The 18,779-nt window shown below is 37.5% G+C and overlaps 1 protein-coding gene across 3 annotated transcripts in view; it reads left to right on the top strand.

The window, feature by feature from the left end:
* STIM2 (stromal interaction molecule 2) overlaps positions 1-18,779 on the top strand; it is a 73,822-nt gene that overhangs the window by 43,608 nt on the left and 11,435 nt on the right. For all 3 annotated transcript variants that reach the window (XM_055795276.1, XM_055795275.1, XM_055795274.1), the window contains exons 3-10: positions 5,906-6,020; positions 13,084-13,195; positions 13,871-13,986; positions 15,325-15,502; positions 16,437-16,614; positions 17,209-17,376; positions 17,590-17,690; positions 17,940-18,178. In XM_055795276.1, the coding sequence (XP_055651251.1) occupies positions 5,906-6,020; positions 13,084-13,195; positions 13,871-13,986; positions 15,325-15,502; positions 16,437-16,614; positions 17,209-17,376; positions 17,590-17,690; positions 17,940-18,178 (1,207 nt within the window). The remainder of the gene's footprint in view (positions 1-5,905; positions 6,021-13,083; positions 13,196-13,870; positions 13,987-15,324; positions 15,503-16,436; positions 16,615-17,208; positions 17,377-17,589; positions 17,691-17,939; positions 18,179-18,779) is intronic.

The raw sequence follows: 18,779 nt of genomic DNA, 5'->3' as shown, positions 1-18,779 counted from the left end.
TTGGAACCTCATTAAACTTCAGGAGCCTACCCCAGGTGTTAGGTTTTTAGTTGGTTCTACTATAAGGCTGAGCTCTTGCTTGATTTTGTTGTCTGGAATTATACACTCAGCAAGGTGTTAGATGTCCTTTAAAGTTCCCTTACTATTCTGGTTTAGTCCTTATTTTGTATCATAAAGGTCCTTAAACTGGTGTTCATATTTATGTAAACTACGTAATACTTCATTGTCAGCTGGTTAGGCAAAAATCTGCATGGTTGAGAAATACCTGCTGCAGTGGTTCAGAAACTGAAAACGTTACAACTGTTTTCTGTAGTACTGGGATGGCTCCTCAGTGTGTTTTGTATACCTCACTGTGCAAGAGCATTCTGTTACAAATGTTGATCTTTCAAAGACATATTTTGAGCTTCCTAACCAACATAGCAAACCTTTTCCAAAGCTATTGGGTTACTTGGATCCCCATAGTTTGTCTAGATCTGTTAATAGAGGTCTTTTTTTGCATGGCATTTTATCATTTAACTGCTGATGTATTTGCCCCCAGGCAGTATGCCTTCTAGCCTTCTCGAGCTTTGTAAGCAACTCTGGACATGTCTACATAGTCTGTGTTTTCAGAGCAGGATAGGTAGGAGCCCTGTCTTGTCTGAAGACCTTGCGACCATGTTAGTTTGTGGCTGTGCCTGTGCAGTGAAGTCCTGTAGAGAGGCAGCCTGTGTTTCATAGGCACCGTTGCATGGAAACCTATTCCAACGTGATTTGGATCAGACCTACCTCATGCCTTGCCTCCTTGGAGGTATTTAAGCTAATATGTAGCTGTCTGCACCGGTTTATGTAGCACTGCAGGCATTTAGTTCTGCTACAATGAAATGCCCCCTTGGAAATTCTATCTTGGCCGTTAAGAGATTGCAAAGTTTACTTTGCAGTAGAATAGCTACAATATTGTTTTGAGCTTTTTTCCATAATCTTTTTTTCAAAACAATTGGTAGGTTACTTAAGATATCCTTGGTAACACTTTCATGGCTATAGCCTGCGTTTTCCCAGTAATGTTTTTATTATGCTTAAATATATTTTCTTATTTTACTGTGTAACATCTTTAGAAACTGTCTCTGTAGGGTAGGCGGTTGTGAACGCGGAGTACCTGAATCGTAGTATGTTGACTTTTAAAAACATAGTTGCCACTGTAACTTGTAAGTCTGACATTCTAATACTGCAACAAGTCTGGTAGCAGTGGATGGGAGGGAACGTACTAAAAGGTTGTGTGACGGTGACTAGCTGTATCTGAAGGTAGTAGTATGGGAAAACTGAAACTGTAACTTCTGCAGGTTTTCTTTTGAAGGAATAAAACTGAAGGAAATAACACTAAGGAATTAAACATGTTAGATATAAATTAAAATAGATGCTCAAGGAAGACAGTAATGCTTAGCCAGGAGATGTCACCAATTGCTCCTAAAGTAAACTTGTCAGTTAGAGGGTCTATTTTTAAGTTGGTGAAACTGAAAATCATAAACTTGAGCCTTTACCCAGAACAAAATATAAACACAGCACGAGTACTTCCATTCTGCAGTTAGTGAGTGTGGTTAATTGTCCTCTTCCACTGCCATTTGTGAAAGTGTGCAGTTGTTCATTTGCTCTTCAAGGAGCAAGTATGTCTTGTAACTTCCATACTTTAACATATTTTAACTTTTTGTATTCTTGCATGTAGTTTTAGTTTTTAAGTGCTATCTTCATGTCAAACCAGTATTGGATTTTGCTCTGCCTTTTTTTCCTCCTTTTGGAAGGGTTGGATTTTTGTTGTTGTTTCATGTTAGATTTTGATTAAGAGTTGACTGGATTTTGGTGGATGTTACAGCTAAAGACTTTCTGAAGAGGAGGGAAGGTTGTGGTGTATGTGACCTTGTAACTCTTTTCCAAGGTTCCACAAGTCTTGTCCTTTCCAGGGAGGAGAAAGTTTTCTCTCCACCTATTACACTGCTTAACCTTGGCCTTTGTGATGTGAATTTTTATAGAGGCACAGTTGTTATGGTACTTTTGACTTGAAACTGGAGTTTTGATCTCTAGGTGTGGTGGTTTTTTACTCTTTCCTTGTTTTTGGAGTAACTACTTTTAAAAGTGATCTCCTCCCCCCCCCCCCCCCCCCCCTTATTTCACACAGATTTTTTTAGTTATCTACTGCTTGCTTGGTTTCAACTTTGTAGTCTTATAAAGCCATCTCCCTCTTGATTAATTATGTTGGCTAAGATAATCCTTAGATGTTTTTTGTTAGAGCTTATTCTTTTAACCTCCCTATTTAGAGTTATTTTTCTAACCTTTTCTTTGTGTACTTAATGACCAGGGCAACAGAAGAGAGATTAGCTGCTACCACAAGGAACAGAAAAATCCTCTCTTTTTACCAGAGTTGTTCTGTTTTTGTGGCTTTCTTTAATTTTTTTATGGCTTTCTTTAATTTAGGATGCAATTACTTAAAGGAAAATTTCCGTATTAGGCCAGTTTTGAAACAAAGATCTTTTAAGCGAAAGAAAGATGTTTGATGATATCATGTATCTCTTAATTAGCAAATGCATTCATTCTTTGAAACATGATGGCCTCTTTCTAGCTATACACACTGTAACTTTACCATTGTGACCATCTGGTGTAAGAGAACCTTGTTGAGGGAGGAAGTCATTGTGGTTATTCTTAGAGGGTATGGGAGCATTATAGGTGGGACTGAACAGAAGAGTGGCTCTTTTCTTGAAGAAATTATCATAAATGCATAATCCTTCCCCTTAAGGAGTAACTGCATATTGATTGCTAAATGTGAACTGCTTACAAGTTTGTGCATCGATGATCCCTTTTTTTAAAGAGGGACTTAGTCAAATATTCTAAACATTTTCTCATTATAAACCAGATCTTTTTCCACTGTCATCCTCATCGCCTGGGAAATCTTGTCCTTCAAGCTTGGATTTGTTTTCTGTGTTTGTGATGAGATTTGAGACCGGGCTTTTCGGTTTTTTCCTCTCCACTTGTTAGCATAGCCGTTTGTGTTCGGCGGTGTGTTGGGAACGTAAATTCATACAGTAACTACTTTTGCTCCCTCTGCCGGCTGCATAGCAGAATGACATGAAATTCTGCACGTTTGCCATAAACTGTTGTTGGCATTGCTTATCTTGGGTGCCAAGGCAACCTATCTGTCCCATTTTTTAAATCGGAATGCTTTCTTGTAGTACTTTGGGGTGAGATGTAGCTTTTCTGTTTATCAGTTGGCATCTTTCTTCTCTTCTGTATTCCTAACCCTGCATATAGGTATTGTTAACAGCAATTCAGACTTCCTTTGATGGCACCTGTAGCTGTTCAAATATTCTTGTCCTAAGGTGTTTTACAACCTCTGCTGACAGCTAGCAGTAATGATAGAAGCAAGTTTTTCATGAACAAAACTGATTCGATGTATGATTTTAGCTGAGGAGATGCAAATATGCTTAAACATTTACATAACAGCGTATATTCCATTGCTCCTCTTGAGAAACTTGATTGGCCTACAACGTTTGTTTTTACAGTTTTCCATGCCTGACATTTGGAGGCTCCAAGGGCAGTGCATCACCAGTCACTAGAAAGCTGAAGTGTTAGTGTGTACCTTAACCCCTCTATGAAGGGAGATAGTTTTTACAGGGAAGGAGCTATAATGTATTTTTTGCTGTCTTTTTAGTAAGTTTTTCACAAGTTTCCAAAAGACATGTTGGGGATGGTAGTTGATGGTAGGTCCTTGCACTCTGAAGGGAAGAGATGAGGTGGGCAAACATCAGTTCTTTCCAGCTTCAGCTGTGATACTGTACTTTAATCTGGAAAGCTTAGAGACATTAGTGAATAAGAAGATTGTTTTGTTTTGATTTCTTATTGTTTGATTTCTTTTCTTCAGTTTACCCTTTAATAAACATGGAGGAGGAACAAATAGGATAATCATCCTTTGATTGCACTTGTATGTTAGCCGTGGAAATTGCCAGCTTCATGGTAGTTGTGCCAGTTTGGGAAGAACTCAGAGTTTGCACTTGGACTACAGAGTATGCTACAGATATTTTTACATTTGCATATTGTTACAGCAATCAGTCCTTCCCTGTGCTTACCACGCTCTTTTACAGTTGCTGGTCTGTCGTGTTTCAGAACTTGCGTAATTGCCTCTGCCCCAGCAGGCTGCTGTTTTCAATTGTTCTTACATACTTCATAAATTTCTGCTATATTTCTCATGTATATACATGTGTGTATGTGTATATATCCGTATTTATGTGTTATAAACATAGGAAAGAGGAGGTAGAATTCTTGTGCAGTTTGTATGAGCTAAATAGAACTATTTTAGGAATCAAAAGGCTTTAGAAAGCTAATGTCTGATAACCAAAAAAAGTTTTGAAGTGGTAGATGAATGAAAGAGAGTTTGCATCCAATCTGTATTTGGAACCAAAAGACATGCATAGCTTTATGATTGGATTAGGGAAGGTGACTAGTATTTTATCCCAAGTTTATCAGTTAGAGGAGAAAACTTGAATCCTTTCCCATATTTTTAGATTCCCTTATTGATAAGAATGAAGTTTTTAATAAGAGGAAATTGTTGTTAGTCCTTTCTTGCATATTTCAGCTATCATACGCTACCTCTTTTTATTAAGAGTTAGTATTATGTTTTAACATCAACTACTTTTCAGTCTGTCCTGCAGTTTCTTGAATGACGTAATCTCTAGATTTGTTAGAAATGGTGCCTGTGTGGGAAGCTCTGCAGATAAATTATTACCAGGGCTAAATTCAAAGAAGTGGGGCCTTCTGCAGTGCATCGCTAGCTTAGCCTTCCTCCTACCCTCTGCTTGAAGTGGTGATGAAATCAGACCAGTCACATAAAAAACTGGGTTTTTGCATTAGCTGTTGTGACTGTCTGTAGGTGGTTTTGTTTGAACAGCTTTATCCTTCAAGAACTGAAGAAAGCAAGCTATCTACTGTGGAAGATCACTTAGCTCTTGTATTAATTTTCTGGTACTAAGGTCTCTGCTCACAGAGACTGCTTATGCTGTGCTTTTAGGAACTGATATTTGTGGAAGGTTTCCGCTATTAATGGAGGTGGTTTGCAAACCAGTAGTTCAACTTTTCTAGGTCTGTGTGAAATAAAAATAAAACTGGTTTTGCAGTTCCATGCTTTTTTATTTGTATGTGTTTGGAAAATCCGTTTGTAGTTACTTCTGAAATATCGATACAACACTGTTGTATATGCCATGATTGCAAGATCTTCCTTTTTATCCTGTTTACTAAAAGGCAAAGCGTGGTTATTTTTGACATAGGCTTCCTGTTAATTACTGAGAATGAAACAGCTTTGTGTAATGATTCTGTACTTGTAGTATAACCACTGAGGAATCATTAGCAAGAAGAAAACTGTCCCTAAGATGACCTCTGTTTTTTAATTTGAAACAGAAGTAAAATTTTTGTTGTCTAATCAAAAGGCTTTAGTAATACTTAGTCAACGCCTTTCTGTCATCCCTCAAGCACTTGCATTTAACTGGTATAGCAGCACGCAGTTATTACTCATCCATATGGCATGTTCTCAAATCTTACATGGTCTTCTGCTAGGTGAAGTTGGTTAAATGTCTTCAGAATAAAGAAGTATGCAGTATGACTTGTGTGGTGCATTTTGTAATCACTGTAAATCTAAGGCATACTAGTAATGTTAAACCTAGTATACTAGCAACTGCACCTTCGGTTTTTCTAGGTATTAATCATTGTGAAAATCAACTCCTGTAAGAGTGTTTAACTTGCTTTCTTCATCTTTCATGTAGTCAACTTACAGAAATAGTGTGCTGCTTGCATGAGCAAGAAAAAGTAAAGATTCTCTTCTGCCTGATTTCCTTGTAGTTTGTTTAGAAAATGTTACTTTGGCATTTAAGATGATGTTTTCCTTTTTCTTCAGTTTCTAAGGGAAGATATGCAATATAAGGATGCCTCTAATAAACATAGTCATTTACACAGAGAAGACAAACACATCACTATTGAGGATCTGTGGAAACGCTGGAAAACATCTGAAGGTAGGTAAAGAAGAATAGGTGAAAGTGATGGTCATTATTGAAAATAGATGTAATTCAACTATTTTTCCACCAAGGAGTTTGGAGTAGTAAATGGATGACCTCTTAAATGATCTTCATGAATCTGTTTTGGTGCTGTTCTTTATAGGCGTATGTAAACCTGACAAAAAACTCTTTGTCCAGCTAGTGTTAATTTCCTCTTGATGTGCTGGGTGTATTCCAAGTAAACTAAACTAGCTTACACATGCATCTATGTGAGGTTGTAATTTATGAAGGTGACAGTTGGAAGTGTTGAATTACAGATAAGCATGTTTTTAATTCAGTAATCCCTAAGGGTTGCTGTCAAGCTATTTTTTGAACATTCATTTTTTTATATGTTGTATTAAATCGAAAGTCCAGTGTGCTTCCACTGCAATGTAGATCTTTGGGCTACAAAGAGCTGGAATTTAGTTGAAAGCATTTTGGAAAAAGGTACTGGCAACCTAATACCATCGTCCCTCCCTCACTTTGATTTGAGTAAGTAAGTTGAGCCAAACATTTCAAATATCACAAGACACTACTTAACAGGTAGTGTAGTATTCACTGCCAAATATGTTCCAGGATGTAGTGAAACTTCCAGAGCTCTGGAATGTTAGGAGAAAAAATACTTCTTTTTTCACACCATTCAGAAGGTGTTGTGCTAATGGTCAGCACAGATCTAAAAGTTTAGTCAAACAGCTGAAAGTAGAAACAAAAGAGAAATGAAATTTAAAACATGCCGTTGGTTCATTCTGCTAGTGTAGGAAGTCGTTAAGTGCAGTCTGAAGCAATATATTGGTCAAGTGTTTGTTGCATGGTGAATGGCTATGTTTTAACCAGCAAATTTTAGCCTCTTCAAATATTCTGTAAATTATTCACTAAAGATCTTGTTCAATGCAAGTATTGCAACTGAAGTATCGGAAAAATACCTCCCTACAATTGTCTAACTTATGAGTTATCAAAAATTTGGGCTATAGTGGTATCAGAAGTGTCTAATTTGTCTGTTGTGTAATTTTTGTTCCAGGTTTCTTGAATGTAGTGTGAGCAGTGTGAGTAAGACTCAAAAGACTTTGAGAGGAATGTCTGGTCTTACTGTGTCTGCTTATAATGGCTTCACTGTGCATGCTCTTGAGGAAAATGAAGTTGCACCGCAGGGAGGCCCTTAGAATGAAACTCCCAAGCAGTGTTAACAGTGGTCTGCTGACTGTTAGAAAGCATGAAGCCCTCAGATAATAAACTACTTTCATTTAATATTAGGTAACATGGAAAACACATTTTTTCCTTTCTAGATAATTTAGGGATTTTGATGTATTTTTGTCTTACGTGCTGCTAGTTTATCGTGTCAGTTTAATGCAATTTGACAGCATTAAACAAAAGGGTGGAAGGTAGTATAAATGATGGTATCGGTAATTTGAAACTTCCCTAAGTAGTGTGTTGAGGTATCTGTGTGAGAATTACAAGCTCTGAATAGTGCTGTTGACATTGCACTTCAGTACTTAAACAGAAACATTTTCTGGATCTATTGCTGCTTAGTTTATGCTGAGTAGAATTGCCCATTTGTTCCCATAAAGCTTGCTTTATGTGAAAGTTTGTCTGAAGTATTTGTCAAATAGTTTGCTTTCTGTTTAAGATATTGGGTGATGTGAGATAGGTAGGATTTGAGGGAAGAAAGTGAAAACACGGTTTATGATACAGTAAGTGCGCTATTGCTGTTTGGAGTCTCCTTTTAGGATTAACAAAAACAGAGGTTCTTTTTAAGTAATTGCTTGAGAAGGATCTTAAACAGTGAATAGAACCCTAAGAATGGGCTCCATTCAAAGCTTTAAAAATTGCCTAATAAAAAAAGCAGCTTCAGAATATTGTTTTTTGATATTTCTGAAATTGAGCAGGCTTTGGGTATCCCCCCTACCTGGTGCAAAATCCTTAGGGCATAGTCTGCACTGGTGCAAATTAAAGGAATTTCAAGGGTGCTATAGGTTTTAACTGCATGAAAGGAATTGTAACTTAAATCAGCATTTAGCCTATTCTTGCTGTGTTGCCATGCAGTTTCAATGAGTCATTCAGTATTTAAAAAAAAAAAAAAAAAAAAAAAAGGCTGTCACTTAATTTAGTTTAGCTGAAATTGCTTATGTTTTTTGCGACCATTTAAATTTTTTGATCTCATAATCTAATTCTATAGAGAGCACTCCATTTAGAGGAATGCCTAGGAGCTAGCATAGCTGTTTAAACCATAGAAAACACTGCTTTCTGAAAGTATTCTGGTTTCTATTGTTGTGTATGTCTGTTCCTTTAATGTAAATGCGACTATATGCTTGTATTTGCTTTGACTATGTCCTTTTCTTTCTGATTAAGCAGTATTTATACATATACAGAGCCTTTCTGCTATTCTAAAATATCGAGCTTAGTAATTGCTGTTGGGTTAAAATCAAAGGTGCATCTTCAGTATTTTTTCAACAAGGGCCTTGAAAAGGTGGTAGTTGTGAGTGCAGCAGAGGGGACAGATGAACATTCGTTTTGATGGCTGAACACCAGACCGTACAATTATATTTGAAAATTCTTTGTCTCAGAGGTGTCTGCCTTCTCTTTTTTCTGCCCCTGTAATAGGCTGAAATCTTATAAATTTGCTGTCTGAAGAAAGATGTAAAGGTATTTATCCTCAATAGTAAGGGAGTCTGTAAAATCAGTGCAGGGGCCTTCAGCTGGGTAGTTCTCTGACCTGTCTTGGGGAATAGGTAGGATGCTGCGTTCTTGGTGGTGTAGCGTTGTCCCTTGGGACTTGATTTTATAGCCAAGCAAGACTGTAGTGGCCAAACCTGGAGTTCATGAATGATTCACTGTTGTTAACTAATTTTGGGTAGTACTCAGATTAGTCTTTTACAAACTGCCTTAAAAAAACCCACATCAACAACCCAGGTTTTCTTTACCATTATGACATATTATTTGGCCTTTAATGTAGAGTATGTCCTATAGTGCATACTGCCCTATAATAAAAAAAAAGCTTCTCCCCACCTTGTGTATTTTTTTAACTTTTGTTTTGTTTTGTATTTGTTCTGTTTTTGTTTTTGTTTTTTTTTTTTCCTTTTCTGTGGAAAGTAGAAGGTGACCTAAAGTCTGGTACCTTATTAGGGGAAAAAAGATTAAAAAATGGCTTACTTTGTGTGGTCACCTGTTGTATACTGAGGTACTGTTGCACAAGTGTTCTTGCAGCAACTGTGACTAAACTGCATACCACAAATGTGTTACTGTTGCCTCGCACTTTCTTAATTGTTTGCTGTCTCAGGTTTTAAATATCTGGAGATTGGAAATGCATGTGAGCAGGGCTTGGCCAAGGGTGAGTTACATAATGCTGTGTAGGGTTCCAGACAGGACCAGTATGGTACTGCGGGCTGGCCCTTCTGTGTGAAATGAGTTCTGTTGAAAAGATAGTCAGGGTCATTCCTCTCTTTTGCTTTTTCATGCTATTTGGTTTGTTAGTTTAAAAACCTTCTGGTGGCAGCAAATTTCACACTGATGTTGTTGCTGAAGGTCCTGCTAAAACAAAACTAACTTTTAAAACTTTGTGTCTGCTTGCTACAGAACAATTTTCTGTTTTTCTGTATTCTGGTCAGCCTTTTTTCAACTTTAAGCCTAATACATGTCTGTCATCCATTCCTTGCCACAAAATATGCTTATTGAATGGAATTTGATTTCTGAAAGAGTAGGAGGCTCATAGGAGTAGTGAGGCTGACACTGTAATATTGTTTTACTTCATGCCTTCCTGCCCTGAAGCACTGTGCTACATGATAAATTCAACATGAAGAAATGATCTTTTAATGGGCCATTAACATGGATTAGCAAGGAGGAGCTTTCATACAGGGCCAGTTTGAAGCTGTTTTTCCTTCTTCACCTTCAGGCATGTTATAGCAGTTTAAAAGGAGGGGAAAAAAATTAGAAGAAAAAAACCCAAACCAACCAAAACCAGCGAAGCCAAAAAAAACTCCAAACAGAAACAGCCATAAAACCCTCAAACTTGTGATCAGAAATAGAACAGCTGATGCAAATCTAGACTGACTGCTGCACTGTAAACACTGTGGCTTCTACACCTGCCTGCCCAAAGCATGTTGCTGACATCCTCTCTCAAGATACCTATTTGTGAAAACAGGTGTGAGAGGGAAGGTTGTTTTGCTTACTCTTGCATGGTATATGCATTTAACTTACAGTAGTTGTCAGTGGCTACTCCCCTGTCCAAAGCACTGTATTCTTCCTGGGCAGTTAAAATAAGGAGAAAATGACAACCTCAGCTAATTAGCGGGAACTGGCACATTCTAACTGGCAGTGCTGGTTGAGATGAGTTTCAGCTGGCCTGCTTACTTTTCAGTATACCCGATGCATACTGCTTGTCTTGTGTCATGTTTCAGTAGGCTATAACTGCTTCTGCTGAAGAAAGGCCAGTTTGCTTATCAGTATTGTGTATTGTTGTAGGATAAACATATATATTGGTTGTAAGGTCTTACCGGAGACAAGCAATACTTCTTACTAATACATAAAAGATGCCAACAAAAAGAAACAGTCTGATTGTTTTCACTGATCTAAATCAATCTCCCAGGGCTTCACTGTGGTGCTGTAGGAAATGGAGGACAGGGTAGTTTAGGATCCAGTTCCACATGGAAAAGTTAGGGATTTGCAGGCACTGATACTGGAATTCTGCTAATACAGAATTAGGTTACATAATAAATCTAAATCTCTCACAAAATATGTGCGTGGGCAGAGATTCGGACACCGAAATCACAGAATGAGAGTTGACTGTACGTACTGATTATGCTTAAATGGCGAGTGGCCATTTAAAAGGACACAACATATTTCAAAGAGTAATTGGTACTAACTTTTATGTAAACAGGTAACAGTTTAAGAAGAATATAGAAAGTACAAGCTCTGATTCTAGTTCAGGATAGAGTTTGGTCACTTTTTTGCTATTTCTGTAATAATGGAGGTATTTGATACAGTGACAGATAATGAATAGCAAAGTGTTTTTTCCTAGGTGTAATTGGTTCGTTTGGGGAAATTTCCTTGATATTCTACGAAGGAAACATCACACTAAACAGTAAAACAGATGTGATAGGCTCTGCTGTAATCAAATATGTATCTCATTTCTTACATGATAGGTTTAAAATCACTAGTGAATTATAAACAATTTACAAATTTACATAAATTTTGAGAGGGACCACAGAATGCTTTCAGCAGAAGTGAAACTTACTGTTACTTTTTTTTTTTTTTCCTCCCTGTCAATTTATAAAGTCAGTGTATGGCTTCTGAAGTGGCATGTTCTGTACTGTCAGTGGTAGTCTGTAGTGTATAGTAGCTATTTTAGGTGATTTATCTTTTTTTCCTGTCACGTTAAAATGCTTTTGCTTTGGATCATTTTATGAACATACTTCCAGAATGCAGTTAAGGTGATATATTTCTGGATGATCTTACCACCCTTTTGAGATGCTTAGAATGATTTGTAAATCTGATCACTTATTGCGAAGATTAACTGTTTTGTGAATGTGAAAATGATCTGTTTACAAATTAAGCCCAGACATTTACCATAAAAGCTTAGAGTAATATGGCAAAACTGAACCTGGTGCAACCAGGATCAACACCTGGAAAACAGCTTGTGGCTCAAAAGCAGAGGAAGAAATGGGACAGCTTTCTGGGAAAGAGGTGTAGCCATTCGTACGGCTAGGATGCAAGTAGTTTGTACTGTGAGTTTATTGTTTTTAAGCTGTAAGTGGGTCTATGAAATGTGTTCTGTCTCCGCTTATCTGGAGTGATGAAAATCTGAAATGTTTAAGCTTATTTTACAGCTATGTTAGTGCAGACAGGGGACGTAAAGTCCTTATTTTAGTTTAATTGTGAACTGAAATATGAATTTGAACTCAGAAAAATGTCTGTTGCTTGCAGCTTACCTGTCAAGCTTTCAGCAGCTTTTTCTAAAGGATCATTGTCAAAATTCACCACTGAGAATGTGTCCTTATGATGAGGTTGCTAAACAAACGTCTGCCCAGCATTGTCACACAGAATTAGTTTTCAATTGAGAAACTTTGGATTGTGGGGTGTTTTTAAACATATTTGTTCATGCAAAGATACATCGGTTCAGAAGGAGGCTGTCACTATTTCTTTCACGTGCAGACAGACTATGGCAGAGTGCATAAATGTAGAGGACAGTTTCCCTTCAGCCTTGCCAGTGCTAAGGTGTAAGCTGTAGCAGCTGGCCTGTAAGGGTCAGAAATGTGAATTTAGTTTAATTTGGGTTTTTTGTTTCAGTGGGGTCTTTTTTTTTTTTTTTTTTTTTTTTTTTAAAATCTGTGGGAGGTATTTTCTTAGAGCATATGTAGCTATAAAAAGTTATGTACACTGTTCTGCTATATGGGCAAGTTGTTGATTATTGTCTACATATTTAAATAATTTTTCTTAGTGGGAATATTGTAGTATGTAATACAGCTGTTCTGGGCATAGGTTTAATTGTTTTCCTGCTATATGTTTTCTGTCTTCCAGTATTTCCTTTCAATTTCCTCTGTTCTATGCTCATCTTTTATGGTTAGTAGGCATGAGCCTTTATGGAGATTCTTGTGAAAACAAGTTCTTAAGCCATCATCCTGGGAAGGATCTTGGTGTATTGCCTTAAATGGCTACAGCACCTGGTGACATGTCTTTAGTTCTGCAAGGGTAGCAAGGACAAAAGGATTGAGGCTGAGATCAGTTTAAGCAGATAAAAGTCACAAGACTGTCCTGATTTAAACTAAAGCAAACCAGTAAATTATTCTGTGGAATTTTTAATAAAGAAATGTTTCTGTTGGTTCCATGCTTGTTTGTTTACAGTTTGCCTAAGCTTCCTCTGAGAAGCACACAATGAGATAGGTGAAATGCCAGAAACACCTTGGTGAAGGTTAATGCTAGTTTTTCTGCAATTCTCTTTGGCACTGTTCTGTTCGCTGTAATCTGTTGTCTTCTGTAACTGCTTGTCTTCTATGTCTTGCTATTGATTTTTACAAAAATTAAAGGTAATCAAACTGACTTTTTCTTCCAGTCCATAACTGGACCCAAGAGGACACCCTTCAGTGGCTGTCAGAATTTGTTGAACTGCCTCAGTATGAAAAGAATTTTAGAGACAGCAATGTCAATGGAACAACACTTCCCAGGTGAACATTTCTTCTGGATTAGTTTCAGATAATTCCCTGTAGGTTACTGCTTTAGTCTGTATGTGGGAACAACTACGTGAACCTAAAGTCTGACAAGATACAGTCAAATGCAAGAAAAGAGAAGTGTCCTTGTGGTTTTGAACAGCTGGTGTATTTTTTTTTCTATGCCAAATTATTTCAAAATATAAATGCTTCTTGCCACTCCTTTTGTCTTAGTTTTGCTTCTTACTGTTGAAGCTTCTATCATTGGTCATATAATTCTGTATGGCAGTGAACTTTCTTTTGAACAACTTCAAATAATTGTATGGGTATACATCAAAAACTGTCTGTAGAACCTAATTTCTTGAGCATAACAACTAGATTTGAGTATTGTATGTATTTCAGAGAGCTGGTGTTGCAAGTCTGGAAACATACCATTACCTTTAACTCTGCCAAATGGATTTATGTCATGATTATTCCAGAAAGAAAAGAATAGGGAAATGCTTTGATGTTTTTCCTTTGCCACATGCTGATATGCTTTTTTGTAGCCCTACTGTCATGGTATTATGTCTCTCACTCTCATTGTATAACTATAATCTATATAATTGTTGAAAATGCTATTGATGTATTTCTTTCCATAGACTGGTTTTGAATATAGCTTGTGGAATAGGTAACGTTTTGTCTTATCATTAACAGGATAGCAGTAAATGAACATGCTTTCATGATCTCTCACTTGAAAATAATTGACCGGAGCCATAGACAGAAGCTTCAGCTTAAAGCCTTGGATGTTGTTTTATTCGGACCTCTCACCCGTTAGTAACTTTTTGTAGTGTTTTCTTATCTCTTATTTGTAAGAATTCAACAGAGAATATTTTCAGTGACATGATACTGTAGGTAGGACAGCTTACCTATTTTCTGGTTGTACTGATGGATTGCTTGGCATGCATTCTGGAACTGGGCGATGAATTAAAAAGTTGTCAGGTTGCTGGGATCAGGACAAAGGTTCACTTCTGTGTATAAGATTATATAGATATTTTAGTATAACCCCACTTGACAGAAGGGTGTTGGCTTTTGTGTCACAAGAAGTGTCCTCTGTTTTTGAGTGTTTAAATTGTACTTGCAGCTAGTGTTACGTTCACTTCCCAATTAGCTTGGACAGTGTAAGGTGGGATGCTGAAATGAGGGGGAATGACCTTTCCCAAGGAAGCAAAAAGGAGCTGGTGGTGCAAATCCAATACCGGTGTCTTTCGTGCAGACTCAGCCTTAAGTGCAGTTAAATTAATGCAGCATTTACACAGCTGACATCTGACCCATCTTAGCATGTGCAGAGATTTCTTTACCACATCACCAGCTTGCTTGTATGCAGTTATAGAGCTGTTGTGGTACTGTGCATGTCAGGTATTCCTGAGCTTAGTGGTCGGTTTGGAGAGTAGTGACTGACTTCACAAAAGTCAGGCCAGATTGGAGCTGGCCTGACTGATATGAGTTAGCCTGACAGATCCGAGCTGGAGATTTTCAGGGGAAAAAAAGCACTTTGCGTCTGCATTATACCTTTTAATGCTAACAGAAACTGTCCTTTGAAAAATTTTTTATAAAGGTGCAAGTGACTATAAAAGTTGTACTAACAAAGTGTATGTGAATCTGGGATATGATACTTTGATAGTTCAGGTCCTGCTTTTAAAAAGTGCTGCTACTAGCTACTTATCCTTTTAAAATCTACTTTATTTTCTACAAGTGCATTTTTAACTTAGCACAGGGTATTCCAGAGGTGCAGACTGGGGAGAGCTTACTCAAATATAACTAAAGTTCCTACTGGCCTGATTAAAGTGTAATTGGGGAAACTCTCAATTCATTTAAATAAAGATAACACACTATGTACTGTAAAAGTTTAGTAGGCTTTCCTCAATATAATGTATGTTTTAGCATAGGTGAAGTAGATTGTGCCAGAGCAGAGTTGCTTAAGTTGTATGGAAATGCTCTGGAGTCCATTTGAAAGGTTGAAAAGTTGTTGGAAGTGGTTGTAGATAAATCAGTCGGGATTCTGTTTAGCATCAGGTTCTGTAACCTTTTAGGCTGTGGGGAAAAAGAAAGTCCATAGTCTGTTGCCTGTATCAATGAACTAGTTAATGATCTTACTATTCTCTGCACAGGTCCCCCTCACAACTGGATGAAGGATTTTATATTAACAGTTTCTATAGTTATTGGGTTTGGAGGCTGCTGGTTTGCATATACACAGAACAGAACCTCAAGAGAACATATCACAAAGATGATGAAGGACTTAGAAAGTCTCCAAACAGCAGAACAAAGTCTTCTTGACTTGCAGGAAAGGTATAAAAGCTAAAAAAAGTTAATGTTTACTTGTCCTTTTGTTTTGAGGTTAAATACAAATACAGATCCTGATCATTTTCAGTCATACATTATTTGCATTAAGCTGCCTTTGAATTTTGTTCATCATCATTTTGCATGGAAATTGTGATTTCGGTGACAATGGGGTTTAGGGTTGATATTGCTCCTGGGTATTTTAGCAGGCAATATCAATTTAGGGTGAATGTAAAGAGAGCAGAGGATCAACCTTTTTTACCTAGAGATGTAAAGTATATACTGTTGTTTTCATATAATTACAGTTTACTTTGGGATACTTGTGTGTATATATATATGGGAATTAGAACATTTCTCTGGTTTTTAAGCTCCTAAGATTGAAACAGACCTGGACTGATTGCTCTCTATTACTTATTTAGCACTGTGAGAGCTGACAGTCTTCTCTGATGCACCTGTAACTCAATTGTCTATAATGACTTGTGTTTTGATCTTATTACACCTTTAATGATAGTTCAGCTAAAATTTCACATATTTTGTCTGATGTGGACAGAACATTATGTGATGTAATTGCTGTTGGTTCATAAACCTTGCATAGTCTTTATTGTCACAGAATGGTTGAGGTTGGAAGGGACTTCTGTAGGTCATCTTGTCCAGCCTCACCTGCTCCAGCAGGATCATCTAAAACAAGTTGCCCAGGACCATGTCCAGGCAGCTGCTGAATATGTCCAAGGATGGAGACTCTACCACCTCCCTGGGCAACCTGTGCCAGTGCTCAGTAACCCTCATGGTGAAAAACTGTTCCCTGATGTTCGGATGGAACCTCTTGTGTTTTTGTTTGTGCCCATTGCCTCTTGCCCTGTTGCTAGATGCATTTTCTTCTCTGGACTGCAACTTTTAACAAATACGCTGTGTAATTTCTCATATTTTTTGTTCAATTGTGAAGGCTTGAGAAGGCACAAGAAGAGAATAGAAATGTTGCTGTGGAAAAGCAAAATCTGGAGCGCAAAATGATGGATGAGATCAATGATGCAAAACGGGAAGCTCATCGCCTAAGGGAGTTGAGGGAGGGAGCTGAATGTGAGCTCAGCAGGCTCAAATATGCAGAGGAAGAGCTAGTACAGGTATCTGCAAACTGTGTATAATTTTAGCATTGATTTTAAATTGGTCCTGGTTTTATTAGATCCTTAGGAGTGTTTAAAGCAGCATTTATTTCTCTAATGATGGATTTGAATGGAAAAATTCAAAGAGCACTTAATAACTGTATGTCAGTCATGCCATTAGCTAGGAAAATAATCCTGAAACTAAGAAGACATACACTTCGTATGTTAGCTTATCATGTTGGATTCATGGAACAAAATATATACGAAAGCTTTTTTCCACCTTGTTATCAGATGAGAGATAGTAGCTTTGTCTCACTCAGTGCAATAATTAGATTTATTGTACTAAATAAAAATGCTGCCTTATAAAAATATTTAAGCTTCAAGTTAGGGGCTATATACCATAGGAAAAAAATCTAAGTATAATGCAGTATATGGAAATTCATATGCTATATTTCAGAAATGCCAGATCTGCCTTCCAGACAGCAATTGGCACACACCAAAGCTCCGTAAAGCCTTAGTATGTTGCTGCAGCCTATAAAGGTGCTTATATTTCACTTTCTTCTGTTGTTTCTAATGATACTCTTGTTAACACTTTTATTTCTTCTTGATTGTTAGGTTCGCATGGCTTTAAAAAAGGCTGAAAAGGAGTTTGAGCTGAGAAGTAATTGGTCTGTTCCTGAAGCTTTGCAGAAGTGGCTTCAGTTAACACATGAAGTTGAAGTACAGTATTACAATATCAAAAGACAGCATGCAGAAATGCAATTAGCAATCGCCAAAGATGAGGTACTAACACTTACTCTTTACCTACTTAAAACTTTTCGGACCTACAGATATATGAAATAGTAAATACAAATTGTCTAGATAAGCATTTGGAGATTTTTTTTTTTTCCCCCTCCTCAGGGTTGTTTTTTGCTACCTGTCACTATTGTTAAGATTGATATCTGTGTTAAGTCTGTAACTCCCAGTTTTATGCATTTCATTTGACCTTGCTTTTAGGCAGAGAAAATAAAAAAGAAGAGAAGCACTGTATTTGGAACGTTACATGTTGCACACAGCTCCTCCCTGGATGAAGTGGACCATAAAATCCTTGAAGCAAAGTAAGAGTATTAACAGGATGCATATTCTTTTGTGACTATTTATTCCTGAAACACTGGAATTTTATGAGAGTGATGGGATTTAGTGTCTTAGTGCCATTGCACTTAAGTAAAACAGTTTAAAAGATATTAAATGACAAATATTTGGACAGTCCTAATGGATCTTCTGGTATGCTGGGATGATTGCGCTTGCATTGCTTTGCTTTGTCGTTAAGAACAGTGCCTGTAATTTTAATTTGTGCTTTTCTTTAGGAAAGCCCTCTCTGAGCTGACGACATGTTTGAGAGAGCGTCTTTATCGATGGCAACAGATTGAGAAGATCTGTGGTTTTCAAATAGCACACAATTCTGGGCTACCAAGCTTGACCTCCTCTCTCTACTCTGATCACAGCTGGGTAGTTATGCCTCGAGTTTCTATTCCTCCTTACCCAATTGCAGGGGGAGTTGATGACTTGGATGAAGATACTCCTCCAATAGTTTCACAGTTTCATGGTAAGTGGTGTGCTCAATAAAAAGAAAGGGGGAGAGTTGGGGAGGCATGGGATTTGTAAAGTCAGGTGGGAGATTAGTGCTGAAATCAAACAGGACTGGATCAAAGTCAAATCAAGAAACAAAATTCTATCTAGCATTTTAGATGCATCTGTTGGGACTTGTATAAACTGGAAATGGGTTTTTACAAGAAAAATAATGTGAAGAAAAAGCCTTTATTCTGTCTTAGTGGGAGATGGGGGGGGGATATCCAGCTAAGGTTTTGAAAGTCTGCTTGTCATGCTTGGATTGCTGTGTAGACAAACATTTGTAATGAGTAATGCATTATAATGAATCTGTTAGCACACTTACTCTTTCAGGTGGAAGGGGTGGAGTTAGTCTAGGGTCCCTTGAGCTACTAGGAGGATCGCACCCTTTAAGAGGCCATGTGCTACAGAGCTTTTTAAACATTCTTCAGTGGCTGGAACAAAATCCTGTTATCCAAGGGAAGCTTTCAGGCAGAATGTTTATGTTTGGATACAGTGGATTGTTTGACTGTGAGGCAGAGAGGCCAAGTGCTGGAGGGAGGGAAAATCCAGATTTGGTTAAACTATGATCAAGAGAG

This window comes from Falco peregrinus, chromosome 2 (assembly GCF_023634155.1).
Source record: "Falco peregrinus isolate bFalPer1 chromosome 2, bFalPer1.pri, whole genome shotgun sequence".
In the NCBI taxonomy this organism is placed as follows: domain Eukaryota; kingdom Metazoa; phylum Chordata; class Aves; order Falconiformes; family Falconidae; genus Falco; species Falco peregrinus.
The sequence above is the reverse complement of the archived record's forward strand: the minus strand, read 5'-3'. Positions and strand labels throughout refer to the sequence as shown.